Source organism: Channa argus, chromosome 11 (assembly GCF_033026475.1).
Source record: "Channa argus isolate prfri chromosome 11, Channa argus male v1.0, whole genome shotgun sequence".
Lineage (NCBI taxonomy): Eukaryota > Metazoa > Chordata > Actinopteri > Anabantiformes > Channidae > Channa > Channa argus.
The window spans coordinates 13,636,327-13,657,236 of NC_090207.1; the positions used below are offsets into that span (position 1 = coordinate 13,636,327).

General features: G+C 38.3%; 4 protein-coding genes across 10 annotated transcripts in view; 2 read left to right on the plus strand and 2 right to left on the minus strand.

Moving 5' to 3' along the window:
* Positions 1 to 120: 120 nt before the first annotated feature.
* Positions 121 to 2,685, plus strand: rilpl2 (Rab interacting lysosomal protein-like 2). Its single transcript, XM_067522315.1, has 4 exons — positions 121 to 656; positions 738 to 889; positions 1,592 to 1,714; positions 2,271 to 2,685. The coding sequence occupies exons 1-4, from the start codon at positions 363 to 365 to the stop codon at positions 2,290 to 2,292; spliced, it is 591 nt and encodes a 196-aa protein (XP_067378416.1). The 5' UTR covers positions 121 to 362; the 3' UTR covers positions 2,293 to 2,685.
* Positions 2,686 to 2,748: 63 nt separating this feature from the next.
* On the minus strand, positions 2,749 to 6,656 carry kmt5ab (lysine methyltransferase 5Ab). Its single transcript, XM_067522314.1, has 8 exons — positions 6,504 to 6,656; positions 6,180 to 6,283; positions 5,161 to 5,305; positions 4,671 to 4,881; positions 4,450 to 4,537; positions 4,296 to 4,355; positions 3,973 to 4,163; positions 2,749 to 3,745 (listed from the first exon to the last, which is right to left on the minus strand). The coding sequence occupies exons 1-8, from the start codon at positions 6,511 to 6,513 to the stop codon at positions 3,535 to 3,537; spliced, it is 1,020 nt and encodes a 339-aa protein (XP_067378415.1). The 5' UTR covers positions 6,514 to 6,656; the 3' UTR covers positions 2,749 to 3,534.
* A 347-nt stretch (positions 6,657 to 7,003) lies between these two features.
* mtrfr (mitochondrial translation release factor in rescue) lies at positions 7,004 to 9,446 on the minus strand. The gene is made up of 2 exons (XM_067522316.1): positions 8,943 to 9,446; positions 7,004 to 8,715 (listed from the first exon to the last, which is right to left on the minus strand). The coding sequence occupies exons 1-2, from the start codon at positions 9,216 to 9,218 to the stop codon at positions 8,485 to 8,487; spliced, it is 507 nt and encodes a 168-aa protein (XP_067378417.1). The 5' UTR covers positions 9,219 to 9,446; the 3' UTR covers positions 7,004 to 8,484.
* A 2,049-nt stretch (positions 9,447 to 11,495) lies between these two features.
* Positions 11,496 to 20,910, plus strand: part of LOC137136686 (membrane-associated phosphatidylinositol transfer protein 2-like) — a 39,381-nt gene continuing 29,966 nt past the window's right edge. For 3 of the 7 annotated variants that reach the window (XM_067522322.1, XM_067522324.1, XM_067522325.1), the window contains exon 1: positions 11,497 to 12,160. The gene's annotated coding sequence lies outside the window, so the exon portion shown is untranslated. Of the gene's footprint in view, positions 12,161 to 12,512; positions 12,536 to 15,034; positions 15,183 to 20,910 lie in introns of those variants that run through there. The other 4 variants (XM_067522317.1, XM_067522323.1, XM_067522321.1 and 1 more) reach the window with 3 other exon arrangements.

A 20,910-nucleotide genomic window follows, 5' to 3' on the forward strand; every position in this document is an offset into this window, starting at 1 on the left:
AAAATTGAGATGCATAACTCACCGATTCTTCTTACACGCTTTGTATGGGATGGAAAATGACGCGCCCTGCCTGTGGGATCGACAGTGCGGAGGGACTTCTCTTGACTCGTACACGATCTTTGTCGATGAACACGATCTCACCTGTAGCTAGGATACTTAGCCCTCCTCTGTTTTTGAGCGAGTCCTGCCATTGGTTGATGAGTGATGGGGGAAGTGCAGCTCCTCTGGAAGTTTGTTACCTTATGTCCCTAAAAGTATTTAATCAGAGGTAAACAAAAGTAAAGCGCTGTTTAAAATTACAAGGGGGCCTTTGAAGAAACAAGAGTCTATTGAGGTATTTTTCGGAGTCGCATCGTTCCGCCATGGAGTTGGCCGAAGACTCGTCGCCTGCGCTGGCTTTCGAGAAGGACGCGTTTGAGCTCACGGTTGAAGATGTTTATGACATCTCGTATGTAATCGGACGTGATTTGTTAAAAATAAGCAGCAGCGGAGAGGAAGTATCGGACTTACAATTCCGAATAGTCCGTGTATTGGAGATGTTCGAGACTTTGGTCAATAAGTACAATTTGTCTCTGGAGGAGCTGAAAATGGAGCGAGACAACTTGAAGAGTGAACTGGACAGGATCATCAAGGAAGGGTCGTCGGGGCAGGGCCCGGTGAGTGTTACAGCATATAGCTGAGGTTCATGCCCAACTTGATTGCATATTTAGGGGGGATTTTTCTGTCTCCCGTCACAGCAAACACCTGGACCGAAGCAGCTAGTGGTGGACCTCACAGACCCCAACAGACCGCGGTTCACAATGCAGGAGCTAAAAGAGGTCTTGCAGGAGAGGAACCACCTGAAAGCTCAGCTCATGGTGGCTCAGGAAGAGCTCCAGCTGTACAAAAGGTAATCCACTTTATAATCACACACTATATCTCTTTGTTGTAGTTGCAGAAATCAGGTTTTTCTTAAACCGTGTTTGAGAACAGAGGAGTGTTAGTAACGCCACCTTGGCTAGTGTCTACTCCAACTTACATACAACAATAACTCAACAACTCTCCGACACAAAGTCAACAAAACTGAACATGATAAGCTTAGAAAAAAGTGGATAATTGCAGGACAGTGGTACAATACTGCATCATATTGTTTAGATGTATCAAATAAATGTTATACAGTTAAAACTGCAGTGTCTAAAAAGCAATTCTTAATCCGTGTTTAAGATTGTAAATTCCATAAGAATAAGAGATTGTATTTTTGTTACAAATTTTATCCTTAGACACGCTGGCAATAATAACACATGTACACGTTACTCTGAACATCTGCCTAATATGACTAATCTATGGTAATTTATTTTTTTTTTTACCAAGGAATACCTTTATTCTGTCTGTAAAAGTAACCAATTATATCAGTGTGTATTTCGTGTTCTGGCTCCATAAAGGTCAAATTAACAGTCCATCAAATTATTGCCAAGTTTTATTTCTTGCAATAAAATTATTAGCCAATCATTAATAGCTACTGATTGATATTATTTAGTTAAAGTAATGAGGTAATGTATGACACATCAAGAAAACATATTACCAGTTTCCATAAACATACTTTTTTCTGCAGTGGGATTCTACCACAAGCTGAAGCAGCCATGGTGGAAGTTGATCTGGAGACATCAGCAGCTACACAGCACAGTCAGGCAACAATAGATGATCCCAAAGAGGAGAGGACGACCATAAGCAAACTGTGAGTAACAGGCCTGGATTGCTTTTGTGAACAGTCAATAAAGTAGTAATCAACAAAAAAGAGGCACGAAGAAATTTAAATATATATACGGTTAAAAATGTTACATAGTTGCATATATATGTATATATATGTATATACATATACATATATATAGAGAGAGAGAGAGCGAGAGAGAGAGAACCTTGTCATTTGAGGCAAACGGTTAAAAATGTTATATAGTTGCATACATACATATAACAGTTTGCCTCAAATGACAAGGTTTTAGAAAATTTCTACAGCAATCACATGATGTTGAAGTGAGCTAGCAGGGACATTGTTTTTACAGCCTGTCTCCAAATGATTTACTTGTGACCAAATGAATTCGTGCTGATGTTGAGAGTGTTTGTGTGAGTGTGGAATGAGAGAAAGGAAGTTGTAAACTGGGAGTTTGTCTACCAAATTGCTGCTGCCATCTGTAATTACAGCTGTGGCTCAATATTGCCTATTGACACTGGGCAGCCTGAACTCATCATGCCTGGGAACAAACTTCTGAAACTAACTGTGGATCTTTTTTTAGGTTTTCATTCAGGAGAAAATAGGAACCCTTTCACATGAAGTGACCATGTAGAAGACGAACACGATTTGTCAGCAGTTCTGCCACTAGTTAACCACTTTTATATTGAATATTTGTACAGTTTGTATACGTCAACTTGACAAGCACCTTTTTATACTGCTAATTTTAACCTGTTAAATTTAAGTGACAGTTGCTATTGTATTGTTGACTGCGTGTTGTGTGGAATGCTCTATGGAAATCAAATGAAACTGGAAAGTATTATCAAACTAGTGTAGGAAATTATGTTGAATGCATTAGTTCAGAAATAAGTTATTTATAAGCTTGATATCAAGGCTTCATGTTGGACCAACAATCAAATAAAGCTACCAACCCCCAAAATGTAATGGAAAAAAGCTTTTGAAATACAATTTTAATTGCGTTTGTTTTGTTGTTGAGGGGTGGGTAATATTTTAAAAATATACACATAAAGCATGCAAACAGCTTTGTTTCATATTAGGGTTTTATTTTAAAATCCTAATCACTACTGTTTGAGACTTGTGGCAGAAATTAATAATGTACAATTGCAGTATTTGCCCATTCACCAGTTTTGACCTTATATATTTCAGGCTTTTGTCGTTAAATAGAAACAGTCCTATGGGCAATTTCTCACGTACCAAACATTTTTGTAGCTCTAGCTTAAGGCAAAATTTTGGGGGAGGAGAAGAAATAATAAAGTTTCCCACCCTTAATGTCTTTTCAGTAATGAGGTACAATGTAGGAAAGTGTTCACCCACCTACCAACAGAAAGCCTGTGTTGCATGTTATCTATTCTTTATCATTGGGGATATACATTGTTATGCTTCTCCAATCCTTGCAATTAATCATGCTACAGCAGGAACTAAAAAAAATAAAATAAAAAAAAATGAGAAAGAACTTAGCTGGGTTTTATTCCTTAAATTACAGCACCAATAATAATTTAAATTTGTGAAACCGAAAGTCAGAATTAAGTTCCTTTAAAAAAACCATTGTTATCCAGGAGAAATACTCTTCTAGCTTATAGCTATGCATCCACAACAATCAGAAATATATAAGAAGCTGATAAAAACCACTGTTGCAAAAGTACTTTGTGGGTTGAAGCTTTAGCATCCATTTAAAACTAAAAGTTTTTTTTTTACTTAATTTAGAAAAAGCATTTTAAGAACTTCTCATCTCATGTTATATTTTACATAAATCTGTCCCAGTGGTGAGCACTAATTCACCTAAAATGTATTTTGGATACATTTCCTGTCTAGTATTTGAGCCAAGGGTGAGCCAAGATTGAGGCTTTACTGCGATCTCCGTAGTCATACAGCAGCTCCTCTTCTGGTTTGATGTCCCTGGAAGCTACCAAGATCAGATGAGGGGTTCCGTCAATAGCATGTAGTTTAGTCTGGCAGTTGCCTGTTTTACTGTGGTTGACGAGCCTTCCCAGACGGCTTGTTTCCTTTGTAGCATCTACACTGTAATACATAAAATTAAGTTGTCACAACACCACAAGTCAACTAAACAAGTAAAAATAAATTAAAAAATTCTAATTTGCAACACTACTATTTTGATTCCTATATTAGAATAATTTTAGTTCCTTAAACTGTTCATGTTAATGATGTCTGATTATAAATGACTGGACTGGAATGTTTCAAGACCACATGACTGCAAATCACAAGTCAGAGCTAACAGTTGAACTTACCAGTATGTTTTAGATTGATACTGGAAGTAATACATGTAACAGCCTGTTTGTGGATCCTTAGCATATTGGGCCTCTCTTTTCTTGGCCTCAGCTTGTTCCAGTAGGGCTCCATGGTACTCCACAACAAACTCTCCCTTTTTGAAGCCCTTGACAGCAAAGACCCCTCTTCCTTTTCCTTGTATGTGTTTGATCTGTTAACATTTAAAAGCATTTAAAGGGGACTGCTTGTCATGCCATATTAAATGTTTCAAAAAGCAAAGATCTATAATGCTTATAATTGATCACACAGTAGGTGATGGACTCAAAGTGGCATTGAATGTTACCTGCATTCCTTCTTCAATACCATTCTTTATCAGGTCATCAATGTGTCTGTGTTCTTCATTCTGTTGGCAACACAAAACATTAGTCAAACAAGCAAAAGAAAGAAAAAGGAAAGAAAACACATTAAAGTTTAAAAATAATTTTTAAAAAAAGTACCTTTAACTCTCCTTTAGTTTTTCTGTTACTCCGTCTAATGGGATAATAGTCTGTGACCTTCCTGTTTTGTTGAGCAATATTCTCCATCCTGAAAAGAGACAATATAATGAGATTATTTTACATTTAGCAGACACTTTTATCCAAAGCAACTTACAAGTGAGGTACAAGGCTAGTGAAAATCTAAATCAAAGATTATGGTGGTGCAAATGATTACTACACACTTCTTTGATCCATGTTTGCGACCACTTCTACTCTGAGGTTTGGATGCTGACACTTTGTCGTCTGTCGCAGATCTGGCATTACTAAGTCTCCTGGACTCTTTTTGCTCAACTTGAACAGTGGCTTGCTCTTTGACTCCACGACTGGGACAAGCCATTTCAGGGTTCTGCTCTTTGGATTCACAACTCTCACATCGGCTTTCGTTAGGTATGTCTAAAATGAAAAATAAAATAGAAAAATGCAATTTACAACCATCTTAAACATTTGGCATTAGCCAAGAAAGTGAGGTTCATTCAAAACCACTGTTGTATAACAAGACCATGGGTCACTTGCTACACTTCACATGCACAGGATATTTATCTGTGGTTCATGTGGGTCTGCTGACCATATGGTAACACAGGGTTCAACAGCAAAATAGCTGTGAGATAAGAATATAGTTAAAACAACATTTCACATTATTTGCAATGTTTTAAATGTTCATTAGGTACTCACCGTTTCCCAACTTTGACAAGTCAGAATTAGTTGTGTCAGATTCATTTTCTTCAAGGATCAGCATGCTTGAACTCTCACTCAGAGGGGATCTAGGTTTGCTTGGGCTTCGTAGACTGAAAATTGACTGCACTTTATCTGTACAATCCTGTAAAAACAATGATTTAGCTTGGGTTGGAAAAAAAAACCCACTGATAATACCGGAAAAAAACTAAGGCGCTATACATAATCAGCTAACAAGTGTTACAACAGAATGCACAGCTGATGAAATGCAATAAATGAAAGGCTATATTTAACAAGACTGTTTTAATCCATGTGCACAGTGTAGCCTGTATTCATAGTCTTTATTTCTGCTCCCAACATGCATCTGAATTCAAGATGCTCTTAAATTAGAGGCAAGTTGCATGCGTTTAGTCATGGAACTTAAAAAGTTTCATTGCTTAAAAAGTTCAGAACAGTGAACAGATTGCTAGCTTTTAAAGACTTGAGTTTTCTGCCTCCCAACCTGCAGGAAAAGGAGTGGTGAACCTTTCCATGGTGACATTAACATCTGATAGATTGAATATATTTTAGACTTGTTCTAATAGAGCTGGGTAATCTAACTGTGCCAGGCCATCCATCAATATATCAAAATATCTAAGTCATTCTGGTGTCTGGGGGGTGCTATGTGCTACTCCATAAGAAGTTTTTCCAGTGAAAATTATTCATCTTTGCATCCCAGAGTTCCATCTCTACGTTTAGACAGATACCTATGACATAAATGGGTACATCTTATTTCTAGACCCAAAACTAAAAACTCACACAGAATTGCCTTTGAGGCTAACGACCACATAAAGAAGTCGATTAAGAAATATATGAAACTTACTGCAGACTACATTAATTCACCTCTTTTATCTTGCACTAGGTGTGTTAACAGTCCTGATAAGATTAACTTTGTTTCCTACTTTGTTTGAATAATAATAATAATAATAATAATAATAATAATAACTACAAACGCATAAAACCAAACAACAAAACGATACCTTTTCAGTTGCCTTTTTGTTTTCCTTTGTCTCGTTCTGTGAAGTGACTGTAAGTTCAATAGAGTCGCGAGGCCTTTTGTCGGTTTTCATAACATTTTTCTTCCCTTTATAGAAAAGAAAATATTGCATGTAAGCAACGCTGCCCAGTGCCCCAATATTGTATTAAAGGCTACCACTTCCGGAAACCTTTATTAGTAAATAAATGCTACATTTGTTTCAGATAACTCAGAGCCCTCTATTTAGGGAAAATTAGCATTAACGTTGGTTGGTACACGACCGCTGCAGCCTGTATGAAATAATGAAAAGACGTATTGACAAACTTACCTTTTGCCATTTCAGGTCCCAGAAGAGAATCCAAAGAGGACGAGGAGTGTATTAATATGTGCCCTCTGTACGCATAGAAACCTCGCTGTATTTAATGAACAACTTCAAAAGAATCAAACATTAGCGAAACCACAGTGTGTAAAGGGGCGGTGAGAGCGTGGTGGATTTAAAAGACCTGCAGCGCCTTTCATTGGCCGTTTCGTCCTGATAGGAAGTAACGTAGCATTAAAGAAGGTCTGTCATTGGTCGTTAAGTGCCAGAACATGATAGCAGGCCTTTCATTGGTCACAGATGACACACACACACACACACACACACACACACACACACACACACACACACACACACACACACACACACACACACACACACACAAAGCTGAACTGAAAGATCATTTTAAAAGAAAGAGACGCTTAACTGAATTAAAATACTTAAAATTAAACTGATTTATTCGATACATTGTGCATAGAAAACAGTAAACAAAGGAGAACACAGATCAGTAAAATATAAACAAAACATACTTTTGAATACAGGGAGATTTATAACGTCCTATGACGTTCTCTTACCGCATATCCTAATTAAAAAAAATATGAAGAAATTGTAAGCAGAGCAGAATAGTTATATAGACATGTTTAGGAGGTAAAGCTAGCGACTGTGTATATCCCCACCCAGTCTCATGCAATAACTGATACAAGCATATGGACTTCTTCTTTTTCTTTCTGCTGTTCCCTTTTGAGGGGTCCCCACAGCGAATCTTGGGCCTCCATCTAACGCTGTCCTCTGCATCCTCTTCTCTACCACCGACTAACTTCATGTCTTCTCTCACTACATCGATAAATCTTCACTTCCTCTGGACCTCCTGCCTGGCAGCTTCGACGGATATATTCACAGTCTCTCCTCTGAACATGTCCAAACCACTTCAATCTGACCTCTCTGACTTTATTTCCAAAACATCTAACATGAGCTGTCCCTCTGATGTCCTCATTCCTGATCCTGTCCATCCGTCACTCCCAAAGAGAACCTCAACATCTTAAGCTGTGCTACCTCCAGCTCTGCCTCCTGTCTTTTCTTCAGTGCCACTGTCTCTAAGCCGAACAACATCGTTGGTCTCACCACGGTCTTGAACACATTTCCTTTCATTCTTGCTGATACTCTTTTATCACACAACACACCTGACACCTTTCTCCACCTGTTCCAACCTGCTTGCACCATCCTCTTCACCTCTTTTACACTCTCCGTTGCTCTGAACCGTTGACCCTAAGTACTTAAAGTCCTGCAATTTCTTCACTTCTGCTCCCTGTAACTTCACCGTTTATCCAGACTTTGTTAAACAAGAAGACATTTGGCACAACAAGACCCTGGCTTATGCCCCCTTGTGGTTGCATTTGATACAAACACCTGGTCTGTTTTCTTAATTTATGGAAAAAACGGTTTATCTATACTGTCTTTCGAGAGTATCGTTTACCTAGTAACAAGGATGTTTATATATTTGGCCTATGAAGTTTTCCTGATATTTAGTGATAGATGGGTGTAAATATTATGCTACAAAGTATCTGTGTCTTCAATATCAAATCAGGGAATGCTTGAATTAGAAGCAAGAGGTTTTTTGTCCTTCCGGCTTATCCCGTGAGTTCAGGGTCGCCAAAGAGGATCATTGTCCGCATGTTGATTTGGGATCGAACCACTGACCTTGTGGTCCGTGGCTACGGTGAGAGTAACTAATATTAAATAAAGTTTATACTCTAATGAATGTTTTTTTAGGTGGGGGAAATACCCTTAAAGTACTAAAATAACAGCACATCAGAAACATTTGACACTTTTTCTGTATTGCTGTATTTTTCTGTAACTTTGCATTCAAAATAAAATCATACACAATTTAAATACAAGTCTTCTTGGTTTTGATACTGTGGACAGTATGTTTGCATGTTTGGTGACATAAAATACAAAACTATATGTCTATTATTATTCTCCACAAAAAAATTTAAACTGTTCTATTCCCAGGTTTAGAGTCTGCAGTCAGAGCAGCTTTAAACTCCTTTTTTCTCTCCAGATTCTCATTGGCCTTCCTTCTCTTCTCTTGTTTCCTCAGCACGGACTCTTTCTTCTTTACAAGAATTTCACTAAGTTCTCCTTTATATGTGACATCAAGTTTCTCTCTCAGGATTTCCCGCGCACGCTTTCGATTGGTGTCCATAGATCTGGTCTGATGGCACTGTAGGGGAAATGGCACAAATGTACATGGTTAGTTTTAAAAAAGGAACTTTATGTGCTTCTGAAGAACACAAGGTTTGTCTACAGCATCCGAAATGCTTCTACGAGCCCTAAAGTGAGGCTGTTTTGTTACGTTGTAAGAACTGATGTGGACCATTGTTATATTATTAACATTTTAAGCTTAGATTTTAGAAAAGAAACACAAACTAATAATGATTTTAATTGTACCTTAACTACAATTCCAGTGGGGATATGTTTGAGAACCACGCAGTTGCTGGTTTTGTTGGTAGCCTGACCCCCAGGTCCAGATCCTCTCACAAACTGCTCTTCAAGCTCGTCCTCATTCAGGACAGGAAGGTCTATTAGGCCCTTTTTACCGGCTGCAAAAAAACATGTCAGTCCGACCGGGAGCCGTTTAAGCAGTGGGAAAATATCTGGAGAACCACTCCAAACTACGGGACCGCACACTCTCTTCATAAAGCTAAACGAGAAAATTCTTGACATCTCCTGAGCCACGCTCCAAGCCCACAGACCGAACTTTTAATGGTGCTTTGAAAAAACATCCATGGTATCTGACAACCTTACATGACGTTTTTCCTTATGTTAACAAATAGCACAAATATTAGGTTTCGCACCATTGGTTACTGATGTATTTTATTTGCGTCTGTTTCACGGTAATGGATTACCTCTGTTTACGGTTCTTTCTCTTCTTCTACGCGTCTGTTACCAGTCAGCCAATCAGCAGTCGCTGTCTTTTTCTTCACAATCATAAAAACCGGTCCGTTATGACCCACTACCGCCATCGTGTGACACATTGCTAAAGAGCAATCTATAACGGAGAATTTTTTTCAGAAAGAAGCAGAGAAATGTTTTAATGTATGCAAGAGGGAAGTTTAAAACAATTGATAAACATTTACACCCTTTTGGTTGTTTCACTTATTTATTTTTACAGAAGACAATATGTTGATAATAACATTAACAATTCCCTTTCTGTTTTTTTTCTTTCAGCCATAGCAGGTAGGGCAGTGCCAGGCAGTGCCTTAAAACCACTACAAATCACATAAATATACTGAACTAATACTTTTTGTATTGTGTTGTGTCAAAATTTCCCTTTCTGTGAAAGGGTCTTTTTACTCTAGGGAATGAAGAGAGACATTTAATAGACTTTCCTATTGCATTACAAATGTCTTTTTCATACTGTTTTAAATGTGAGCACATGCAAAGTGTATAATGCTTCGTTTGAGAAGAATTAAAAGAGATGTACATAAGACACAACACAGAACATGACAAATTCTTCCTGTTGTAGTTTCTGCAGGATTCCTAAAACTGACAAATTAAAGAACTTAAACTGTTAAAAGCTATGAAAACATCTAATGTAGTTACAACTAAGTATCAAACAATTGTTCATACACAGAGAGAAATAATGGACTGTGATGTAATATTTCCTGTTCTTTTCCTTGACAAGAACTATAATTAGTAAACCAGGAAACAATGTGGGTCACTGCCTAAAGAAAAACTATCTCGTGACCTGTGATGACTTCTCTCTAAACTTGTGGCTCAGAAAAAACCCACAATGAGGGCAACAGTTTGTTCTTGGGTTCATTCAAAATGTACTGAATATCACAAAATATGTCTTATTTATAGTTACTCCTACAGAGATAAACCATGAGGTCAGTGCAGAATTTTTTGTCTATTGTGTGGAGTGATTGAGAATTCTGACGATTTCACGATTACAGCATTTGCCATAAGGTAGAACATATAGTGCACTATATAGTGTGAAGCTGTTTGTTGCCATCAAGGCAGTAATAAAAAAAAAACAATTTCCTTGCATAGGAAGTGAAACTAGGCAACAGTCTTAGCTTCATCTCTGATGCACTCTTGTTGCTTCTTTTTTGGTTAGAAAAGCATTCCAGGTAAATCTTGCTTTGCTAGGTAATGGACATAGCAGAATACAATACTATTTTGTATAAATACTTTAGCGATGACATTTGTCACTACATTTTTAAGACAGTAAAGTGCTGTGCACAACTTGTTTTACAACAAATTATGAAGTTCTTGTTAATTTCTTAGATATGCTTTTACAGGAAATTGAAATATTTTATGCATCTGCATACACAAAGACCCCCTACAGTTAACTCATTCTGATTTATGGTGACAGTAAGGTTATACGCCTACAATATGAAATCTGATCTGCCTGTATACTATAAAATATTGTGTGGATAAACTGCACACCAGGCTACAACATGCCAGTCTGCGTGACTGTGACAGGGTAATGAGTGACTCCTAGAAATGTACCTTTGAAGATTTACATCCTGTCATAATGCTTATGTCTGCGGAAACATTTAACCACTCATCACACCAGTTTGGACCGTGTACTCTGCTGCCAGCATGGGGCGCCCGGCTATTGAAACTGCTCAGCTGGAAGACTGTGCGAGTTTCGTAAAACTAACAGAAGGAAACACAAACACAGGAAGTTATGTCACAATCCTTCAGAATAAAAAAAACTAACCCATCGAATAATTGCTTATATTCACTGACGACTAACGCTTGTGCACAAAATGTATCGGTTGTATTTGACTGGGAACCGGGCTGAGGGTTAAATGGGCGCAACTGAAAAGCAGGGTGTCAATTGAAGAATAAACAATTTTTTGTCCAAACTGTTTTGGACATATTAGGCCTACACATTTCAACGTTTGCAACTTCGACAAACCTAACACATAGCAAGATGGGCTTTTATTCCGAAAGTCTGACCGGACACCTGGTTGTGCTCGGGCTACTTTACGGCATGATGTGTCGTGCCTGAAAGGAATGTGAAGTCTTGCTGCGGCTAAGACTTGAGGAGTGACAGCTTACGATGGGGAGCGCACTGTGGGTGTTTGCTCTTTGCTCTTCCCGGTTCTCTGGACAGAGGCGACAGTGGCGGGGCTGCTGAACCTTTGCGCCCTTTCATTTTCTTGGCCACAGGACGAACCCAGCCGCCAACTCCCGCGAGGGGAAGCTTGGATATTCAAGGACATTTTATCGTTACCATAGCTACTTTGGCCTTTTCTGTCGATTAAGGAAATAGAGCGTGTTCTCTGGCATAATGTTGTGGTCAGATTTGGTAAACACGCACAGAAACGGCGGTTGATATTTTGAACTTAACTAACACGCTCCCGGGCCGATGATGTTTCTCTACGTGTCATCTTTACATGTTGTACCCGCACCCCTTCCTCCGCCGAAGGGCCAAACAGACGGCGACGTAAAGGAAATTCGCGGCTGATTTTCGTTGCGTTCATCCCAGTTATGGCATCTTCTCCAGACCTCATCAAGCCGACGGTGGCTTCCCGCTGAAGGAGAACCGCGTTACTGTTGAAAGAAGCGACCGCAAAAGTCAGAGAAAAGCCGGTGAACTTTGATTTCTTGAGTGCTGGAGTGTGGAGAAGCCAGAGGAGCAGCCGGTTCAGGTATGTGATGAGCATTGCAAGCCATCAATTTCTCATTACCGTGCTGCCATGTTGCTAGGTAACTGACGGTGGGTTTACTCCAGTTCAAATGTGGTCGTGCACCGTCACGTTTACTAAATCTTATTTTAGGGGGTTTTAAAATACCGTGCACGGTCTTAGGTCGCCGTTAAATTTGTTTAGACTAACGTTGTCCTCATGCCTCACCTAGAGAAGTGTGGGCTCACAGGCATGCTTGTTATAGCTGCACGGATGTTGTTGCTGTTCCACAAGGCCTCTCATAAGACATTAAAATAGCAGTGGGTTTCACTCAGGCTACATGTTCTTGCCCTTTTGACGCAGGCTTTTCTCAGCAACACTTTCCAGTGATACCCAGGTGTGAGTATTTACTTGCGTATTACAGCATGTTTGACTAATTATGGTTTTCAACCCCATTCTGCAGATTTACTGAGAAATGAGGAAGAGGTCAGGTCTCACACACAAATCACAAGCTTGGTTTTGATGATGTCTGATTTAAAATGACTTTAAGATTTTCAGCATTATTGGTCTTTGCACTTGACTCAGCAAGACCTGAGTGAGTCAGTGCTGACTGTGGAGTCTGTGGTCCAGATGATGGCTGTGCTGTGAGGACTTGAGCTGCCGAACTGTCACTCCACTCTGACCCCTGTGTTCGTTCCAAAATGTTAGGATCGGAGTCTGAGACTACTTGTGAGGTTTATCTAACTAGTTGTTAGATTTGTCTGTGCTAGCGATCGGTGCTTAGCCCAATAACAACAAGATTCAGCCTGTACTTGGAGTATGTTGACAGAAGAAATGTGGGACACACATACCTGGATGGGTGTTTTGTTATTTCTGTGCCTGAAGCCTCCAGGACTAATATGCACATGGGGTGTAATTTCTTTTTGACATGTTAAAACTTGTTTCCTGCCTCCTTGAAGCCTCACAACCATCCTCATGCTTGTGAGGATTTTGTAACAAATTCTGCATCAGCTGCTCTATGATCTTAAAAGATTATATCAGGTTTGTCATGTTTTGAAGTAAACAAACACAAATTACAGAGATGAAGTTGATTACATGTTAAGAAAAAATTGTGCATTTATTTCTTTGCTAGATTATAGGCAATGTTTTTTTTTAAATGCAGAGTCGCTTTCATTTGACTTGTTGCTGATCTTCCGTAGTTTTGATCTGAAACACGAATAGCTGCTTTTGTTGCTGATTGCACTAATTATCAGCCAGAAGCTGTTGGTGAGTAGCAGAATACTTTATCCTGCAGTGAAGAACTACACCATAAACACACTTTACTGATAAGAGCTACATTGATGATTACAGGCAGAGTGCTTAATGTGAAGGCCAATGATTACAGCATCACTATCACTGATTATCCACAATTCCTCGTGACTTTGCCACGCCGTCTTTACCAGTTATACTTGTTAGCATTTGTGCATACCTTGGAGGTTTCTCCGCTTTAAACACAACAGCTCCTCAAGATATTTGCCTAACCAGTTTTCTGACTGGGGACTTCTTCCTCCCCCCTCAGGGGCATTGCCACTTTACACATATGTGGTACCTATTTTATGTGCTTTAGTGGAATCTGTCTTTTTTCATTGAAGACTTTAATTTTCTCTGAGTATTTGTTTGTTCAGACCAAATCAGAACACACTACCTAATCATTGCCGGTGTCCAGCAATATCAGCTGGTCTGTCAGAGTTTAATTCACTCTGATGCACAGGGATAATTTGTTATCCCTGTGTGCACAAGTGTATGAAGTATCAAAAGTTAAAAAAGTTCCAGTTTTGTTGTCGCTCTTACCATTACACCACTATGAATCATGGGTCGTGTCTTTAAGCAAGTTCTGTGGTGTTTCAGACATCTAGCAAGCTGCATACTGGGGTCAAAAACTGTGTTTACAAAACCCATTGATTTCATATTAGTCCTAACCACCACAGATAGATATACTTTGAGTATATTAATGAGTCTGGAGATTGGGACTGAGCCATTCTGTTGAACAGTTTTACCCCTACAACATGACTCATAATTCTAATGTAATTGATAGTTACATTTTTTGGTTTGTCTTAAGGCATAATACAGATTTTTGACAGTAGGTCTTTAAAATGATATCTAATGTTACTTTGATTAGATTTAAACTGACTTGATCAATGTTGATGATATCCTTTCCACTATATTCACATTTTCTTTAGTGACCAAACCTTTTAATGGATTTCAAAAATCATGATAATCCCCCCTTTTGATACAGTGTGGATACAGCATACATTTTTGTGTTTTCTGCAAATGGTTATAGATTTTTGCATGTTTTCTGGTTTGTTGATCTGTAATTTTGGTAATGTTTCTTAACTGAAGGGAGACTTTAATTCTTTTTAAAATTGTGTTTGATAGGTTAAAGCAGTTGTTACTGTTTTTATCAACACAAAAAACAGTGAAACTCTAATGACCTTTTAGATAAATAATCATAATTACATAATATTACATACTATCACTTTAGATACTGTTCTAATGTTTGCTCAGCTGTATAACACAGTCCTTAACACCAAAACTTTGGGAATATATAAATCTATGCTATATGTATGAGTGACTATAGAATGGAAAATTTCCGCTAGAGGAGCCAGTAGCTTGTGAGCATATGTCTCAGCTTTGTTTGAGTATTCATTGAACTCTGTGGAATCTTTGTGTGAGAGATCTTCAGTGTTTCTACTACAGCCCTCAATTTGCTTTTGATTTGCTTATTGCATAAGTGAGTAATCTTGTCACTAAGAACAGTATTGATGCCAAATGACTGTAAAGCCCTTTCATAATAACATTTTGGTTGGGTAGAGAAGAAAAGGCGTACTTCCTGTCAGTTAAAGTTTGCATGATGTACGCAGCTGCTCACCACATCTTTTGGTTCCATGTCTGTCCTATTTGAACTGATTATCAGATGAGAGTGCTAGCAGAGGTCGAAAACAAAAACGGGTACTAGGAGAGAAAGATGAATCACATGAGGCACTTTGAAGATTTAACTGGATGTTAAGTAAGATTTAAGATTATACTGTGCATGTTGCATTGTGCATTTATCTTAAATTCACTTGTCTTCCTGTTTGTGTGGTAATTTGACGTTTTCCTAACAATGTTGCTCCATCTCCTTTGATCTTGTAAAAGTAAGTTGAATATTGTGTAACATTAGTGTTGCTCCGTGTAATTTCTTTAGAACAATTGGTTTTTTAAGCAGAGGAGTGGTATAGTCTTGGCTCTTTTATGCACACCAGATGGTGGACTATTTTGGAAGTGCATCGCATGCTGATCTCCTGCATCTTGTGTCCCACCCACTGTATATACACAATCCCTGTCACTCCTACCAAGACAAGATGGCATTATGATCGTAAAGGCTGGCTGATAAGATGCAGTGGATAGTGACAGAGCTAGAACAGGTGCACAGCTGTTAAACATTAATGAACTGAGAATGTTGTACCCCATAGTCTCTGGTGCTCAGTTCTCAAAGTTGGTGAATTGTTCATATGGTTATATTTGCCCTTTTTCTAATTGCTTTGTTGGCATATTAGAAAAAGTTGAATTATTCTAAAGCTTGGGGTGTAACATGGGAATGCATACCGATACGGAGTCAAATAAATAGGATTTACATCGAAGTCTTCTTGTTTACTTGGACTGTATAATCAGAATTATTTTTCCCACAGCTTATAAACTCCTGGTTAAAAACACTCATAACACGTTGCCGATATTTCTTTGACAGCCATTCGAGACTGATTTGTATGGACACTGACAGCTCCTGAGGGCATTTCAATGAGCTCTGAGTGCATTTTCTATTAAGACACAAAAGTTCAATCATCCACAAATTTGCTTTATAAATATCTATTGTTCTTTGTTTTTTTTTCTGTTAGATGACATGATAATTAGCTTGTTTGGTTAGATTTGCTGGAGACACCAATTAGATATACAAAACGGTTGATCCAAAACACGATTTTTTTATTTATTTTTTGGTCAGATTTGAGGATTGTCAAAACTCTTACAACTTACTAATATGACTGTGGTTTTAAGGCTGATGCCCTTAATGACCAGGAAGATTGATAATACATGACTGTATTTTGGCTGCAATTTTCAATTCAGATCAACTGTTTTGGACCTTAGCACTCAGCTGAGTCAATGTTATGATCAGTCTGATGTCTCCTTTGTAATTGGAAAAATGCTAATGATAGATGAGGAGCATCACTTCCTGTCTGATTACTTACTACAATTTACATGCTATTTTATTATTGTTAAAAATATTTATAAACAACAACACATTTTTATTTGGTCATTCAATCAGTTTTTTTTCTAATTAATTTTCATATACTCTGTAAGCCATATCTTCTAAGTCCCTGTTAATTCGCTTTCCTCATGTTAACATGTGCAGTGGTGGGCAGCAACACAATTATCCATCTATGCATTATCTGTAACCGCTTATCCTGTTCCAGGGTCAACAGGGGCTGGAGATTGTCCAGTCACAGACAGGTTGCGAATCTATCTCAGAGCAAACACAGAGAGACATACACAGACAGAGAATCATTCACAATTACATCTACGTGCAATTTAGAGTCACCAATTAACCTAACATGCATGTCTTTGGACTATGGGAGAAAACCGGTGTACTCGTGGGGAAACCCACGCAAGCACATGGAGAACATGCAAACTCCACTCAAATATGCTGCAGCTGGTCAGGCATTCAAAACAGGGACCTTCTAGCTGTATGGTGGTGGTGGTGCAAGACAAAACACCAGTATCTGATTAAAACATTTGTATCTATGACACAGCAAAATTTACCATATAACTGTTTTGTTGTGTTTGTTTGTTGCTTTGTTGTGCACCCTCACGAGCCAGTTTACAAGTAATGAACATATATATTTAGAATGAATATACATCAACATTGATGGTGTGATAATAAGTGTGTGCAGCCCTACTTAAAGTAAAACTCACCAGAGAAAGATTTAATACCCAGCAGGATATTTGTGGAAGCCAGAGATTTTTATAGGTGCTTTTTCAATAGCTTCGGCACCTATAGAGATTTGAAACAATCCTGGAAAACATCTCTTACAATTTATGATTCCTTAGGTCTTAGGAGAATACAGGAACACATTGCTAGATGGCTGGTTATCCAAAGGTCTAAGTTTTCTTTTAATCCATCTTGAGCCGACTCTTGGGCATCATGACAGTATTTCATGATGAATTATTTTCAAGGTTAATGTTATTGTTGGTGTCGAGCTGTTGACAGGGACAACACGGGTACAACCTGTCCCCATGCATCCCTGATGAGCCACCTGATGAATGGCACATATGCTGCCAATGCTAATGCTGCTATATTGGCATTGTCTGGGAAATGAGACAAAGACTAACATGTCCGCTTCCCTTTGGATATTAGTTTTCTGGCAGTGTGGGTGGATGAGGTGTGTTTTTATAGCAGTCAGCTACCTTTCTATGCCATGAGTTTCATTTCATGGGAGAGGAATAAAGTCTGTAATGTGCATCTTGTCAGGAAAGACAGGTGCTTTGTGGCTTGTGCATAAGTTGAAATTGAGTCACACTAAAACACACGGTCTCTTAAGCAGAAACAGTCTATTATTTATTCAACAATATCTGCTTCTGTGTGGCATTAGCTAATATAATCTTTAAAGTGCATTGTCTACCGGGAATTAAACATGTTTGTGAGTTGGTGGATGTCTTCCTGGCTGTTATTTGAATATGGTCTTAGTGATCGTTTGTTTGTGATTTGCTCCAACCCTTGCAGCATTCTGACTCGCATGGCTCTTGTAAAATGGAAGAGACTGCATTGCTTCATGTCCCTTTACCCATGCTCCTCTTTCTTTTCCATTCGCCTCAAACACCTGATTTTTCTGAGGCTAAAAATAGATTCCCTTAGACCCTAACTCAGACTCCTTGCGGCCCCCTCACCTCTTTCCCTTTTCTACAGTCACTGCACAAGCTTTTATGTGGAAGACTCTCTATGTTGTGCCCATTCTTTGTTTCTGTGTGTCAGACAAAGCCCTGTGTCTGAATTCAGACTGGTGTGCGTCTGTGAGAGAAATGTCAGAATCCTTTATGTATAGGATGGATACTAAGTTTTAGACACTGGCTCTGAAAAGAAAACCCCCAAGCCAAAAAGCCTAGAATTCCACATAGCTGGAAACCTGGTCACAGAACCCATCAAAATGGGTCATGAACATCTTTGAGTATGACCTTTTATGGTCAGCAAAGAGACTACTTCTGTCTTTGGCCACTGGGTAGAACAGTTTTGGGAAGCCTGCTGTTTTTCATGCTGCACAAAAGGCAGCAGACGGCCTCAACGTTTAATCATACTACTGTACTTTGCAGTGTAGCTGTCATGTCCTGAGAGTTAATCTGTCAAATACTGTAAATGCTGAGCTAAAATACATTTTAAACCCCCTTTCTTCCTAGTTTTTTTTTTTATGTGTGTGTGTTTCTCTAAAACACTTTCTGGCTGATGCTTTCATATTTTTCTATTCCTCTGTCCTCAGTTCACACCAAATCTTTCATATCAATTTTGCTCTTAGCTATTAGAGAAAATGGGGCACTCATTTCTTCCCAAACATTCAAAAAATTAATATTGGGGCTCTTTGTGTTTCTACAAATTCTTCAAAACTTTAATTCAAATTCACTGCTTAATTGCTCGGGGCTATTATTTTAAGAGTAGAATGAAAACTGAGCCATGGTGGGGAGCAACTAACAAAAGTGAAAGTGGAGACAGGAGAAACAAGTATCAGCCCCGGTAGCATCTGGTCTCTACTTCCCTCGTCAATCTGACTTCATCTGGGCAACCAATACAGAAAGGGCCCTCTGTGTCTCCATGGTAACCCCCTGTTCAAGCAATGATGGAGAGGATAAAGGGGCAGGAAAAGATACATTTTGGCCTCAAGCAAAACATTAGTCTTGACATGTTTTGTACAATATACAAGTACAATATATTTTCATTTCTTTTCCTTGACAGTTTTTCAAAAAATTCTCTTTGCCAGTTATAAGAGTATTGTTGAAGTTTTTAGATTTAGCTACACTAAAGCATTTATTAATTAGATGGGGATAATGGGTTCCATTTTATTATTATTATTATTATTATTATTTATTATTATTATTATTATTATTATTATTATTATTATTATTATTATTATTATTATTATTATTATTATATTTTTAATATGCTTTAGGCATATTTTTCCAGTCACTACAGAATTGCTACTATTTTGTTTTTAAAATGTTGTCTATAATAAAACAGTTACAAAAGTATGTCCATTGTAAATAGTTGACATATATCTTTTTCAGATTAAAGACACAAGGTAGACTTCTAATTGATCTCAAATGCTCCCTCGAAGTTCCATCAGGGTTTTCACAAATGGTCATTCAGATCACACACTTTAAATATCTGTTACATGTGAACCTGCCTGGGTTCTGCCATTGACATAGACTAATGTGGGCGTTGTCTCACTGCAGTAACAAGTCTCAGCCACATCATTGTAGTATTTCATATAGTCAAAACCACATTGCACTACTGAGAGATTGCTAGAGGCAGTCACATGGGAAATCCATTAGTTGTTATTCCTTTAAGCCTTTGTGCCAAGCTTTTGTCCTGTCACTGTTGAGCAAGTATACATTACTAAGAAGGGCTTGATTGTATCAGCATGTTGCTGCTACCAAATATACATAGGTAAACTGATGGAGATGTTTGAAATAGACTGTCTGAATCCACAAAAGCATTTCCTGTCCTTTGGGTCTGCAGGCTGCATGAATTAGCTAATGAGGTAGGACAAAATGCTAGAGTAGCGATGGTTTCCCTTTTTGTATCTGAGTTATGTAAGACTAGCGCAGTTGATTTAGTCTGCCTGAGTGTTCGTGGAGGATGACTGAGAAGGGAGATCCTCATTTAACCTTGGCACATAACTGATTAATCCGAGTATAATTTGTAATGTAAGGTCATCTAATTTTGGATTTCCGAGTGAAGTGTGGTGTTGATTAGATATCAAGTTGGCGTGTAACGGGTCCATTATTGAAAACTGTGGGTTGATGACCATGTCTGAAGCACGAGGAAACAATCGCTCACCTATTAAAGCAGCTTAAAGTTCTCAGATGCCACCTATTTACATCAAATTTTAATTACATGCTATGGGGGTAGCACAACTGAAACCTATTTTCCACTGCTACAGACCTCAGATATTGTGACATTCACTTATCTGCCTTGGAGTGAGTTCATGTTTGTCATGAGATTTAATACAGCTATTTTCACATTCTCATTAAACTCACTATCCAACCATCTTTGTTAGAAAATATCAATGCAGCATCTGTAATTCAGCTGTGAGGCTTTCATTCATAATCATGTTTTCTCTATTTGACATTGTCTAACAATAAATAATTACTGTGAGTTAATTTTAATCTGTTAGAGACAGGAAGAATTACACACACAAATCTAGGTACTGATCATAGTAATGACACATAAAACTGAAGATGACAACATTTGATTTTTATCAAGACACCCTGTTAGAGCTTAGTGTGAAATCATCTTAATGTAAAATGATATTTCCATAAATGTGAATGATGTATTCTTTAGTCCCCACTAAACCTCTTTGCCTTTGGGTGTTTAACGATTTGTTTGGCTTGTTAATTATCACCTTGCTTTGCAGCAGTTTTGTCTTTGAAGTTCAGCTTTTCTCTCAATGCCACATTCTCCACTGTGTCAGTGGTTCTTGTTCGTTGCTTCCCTGTGT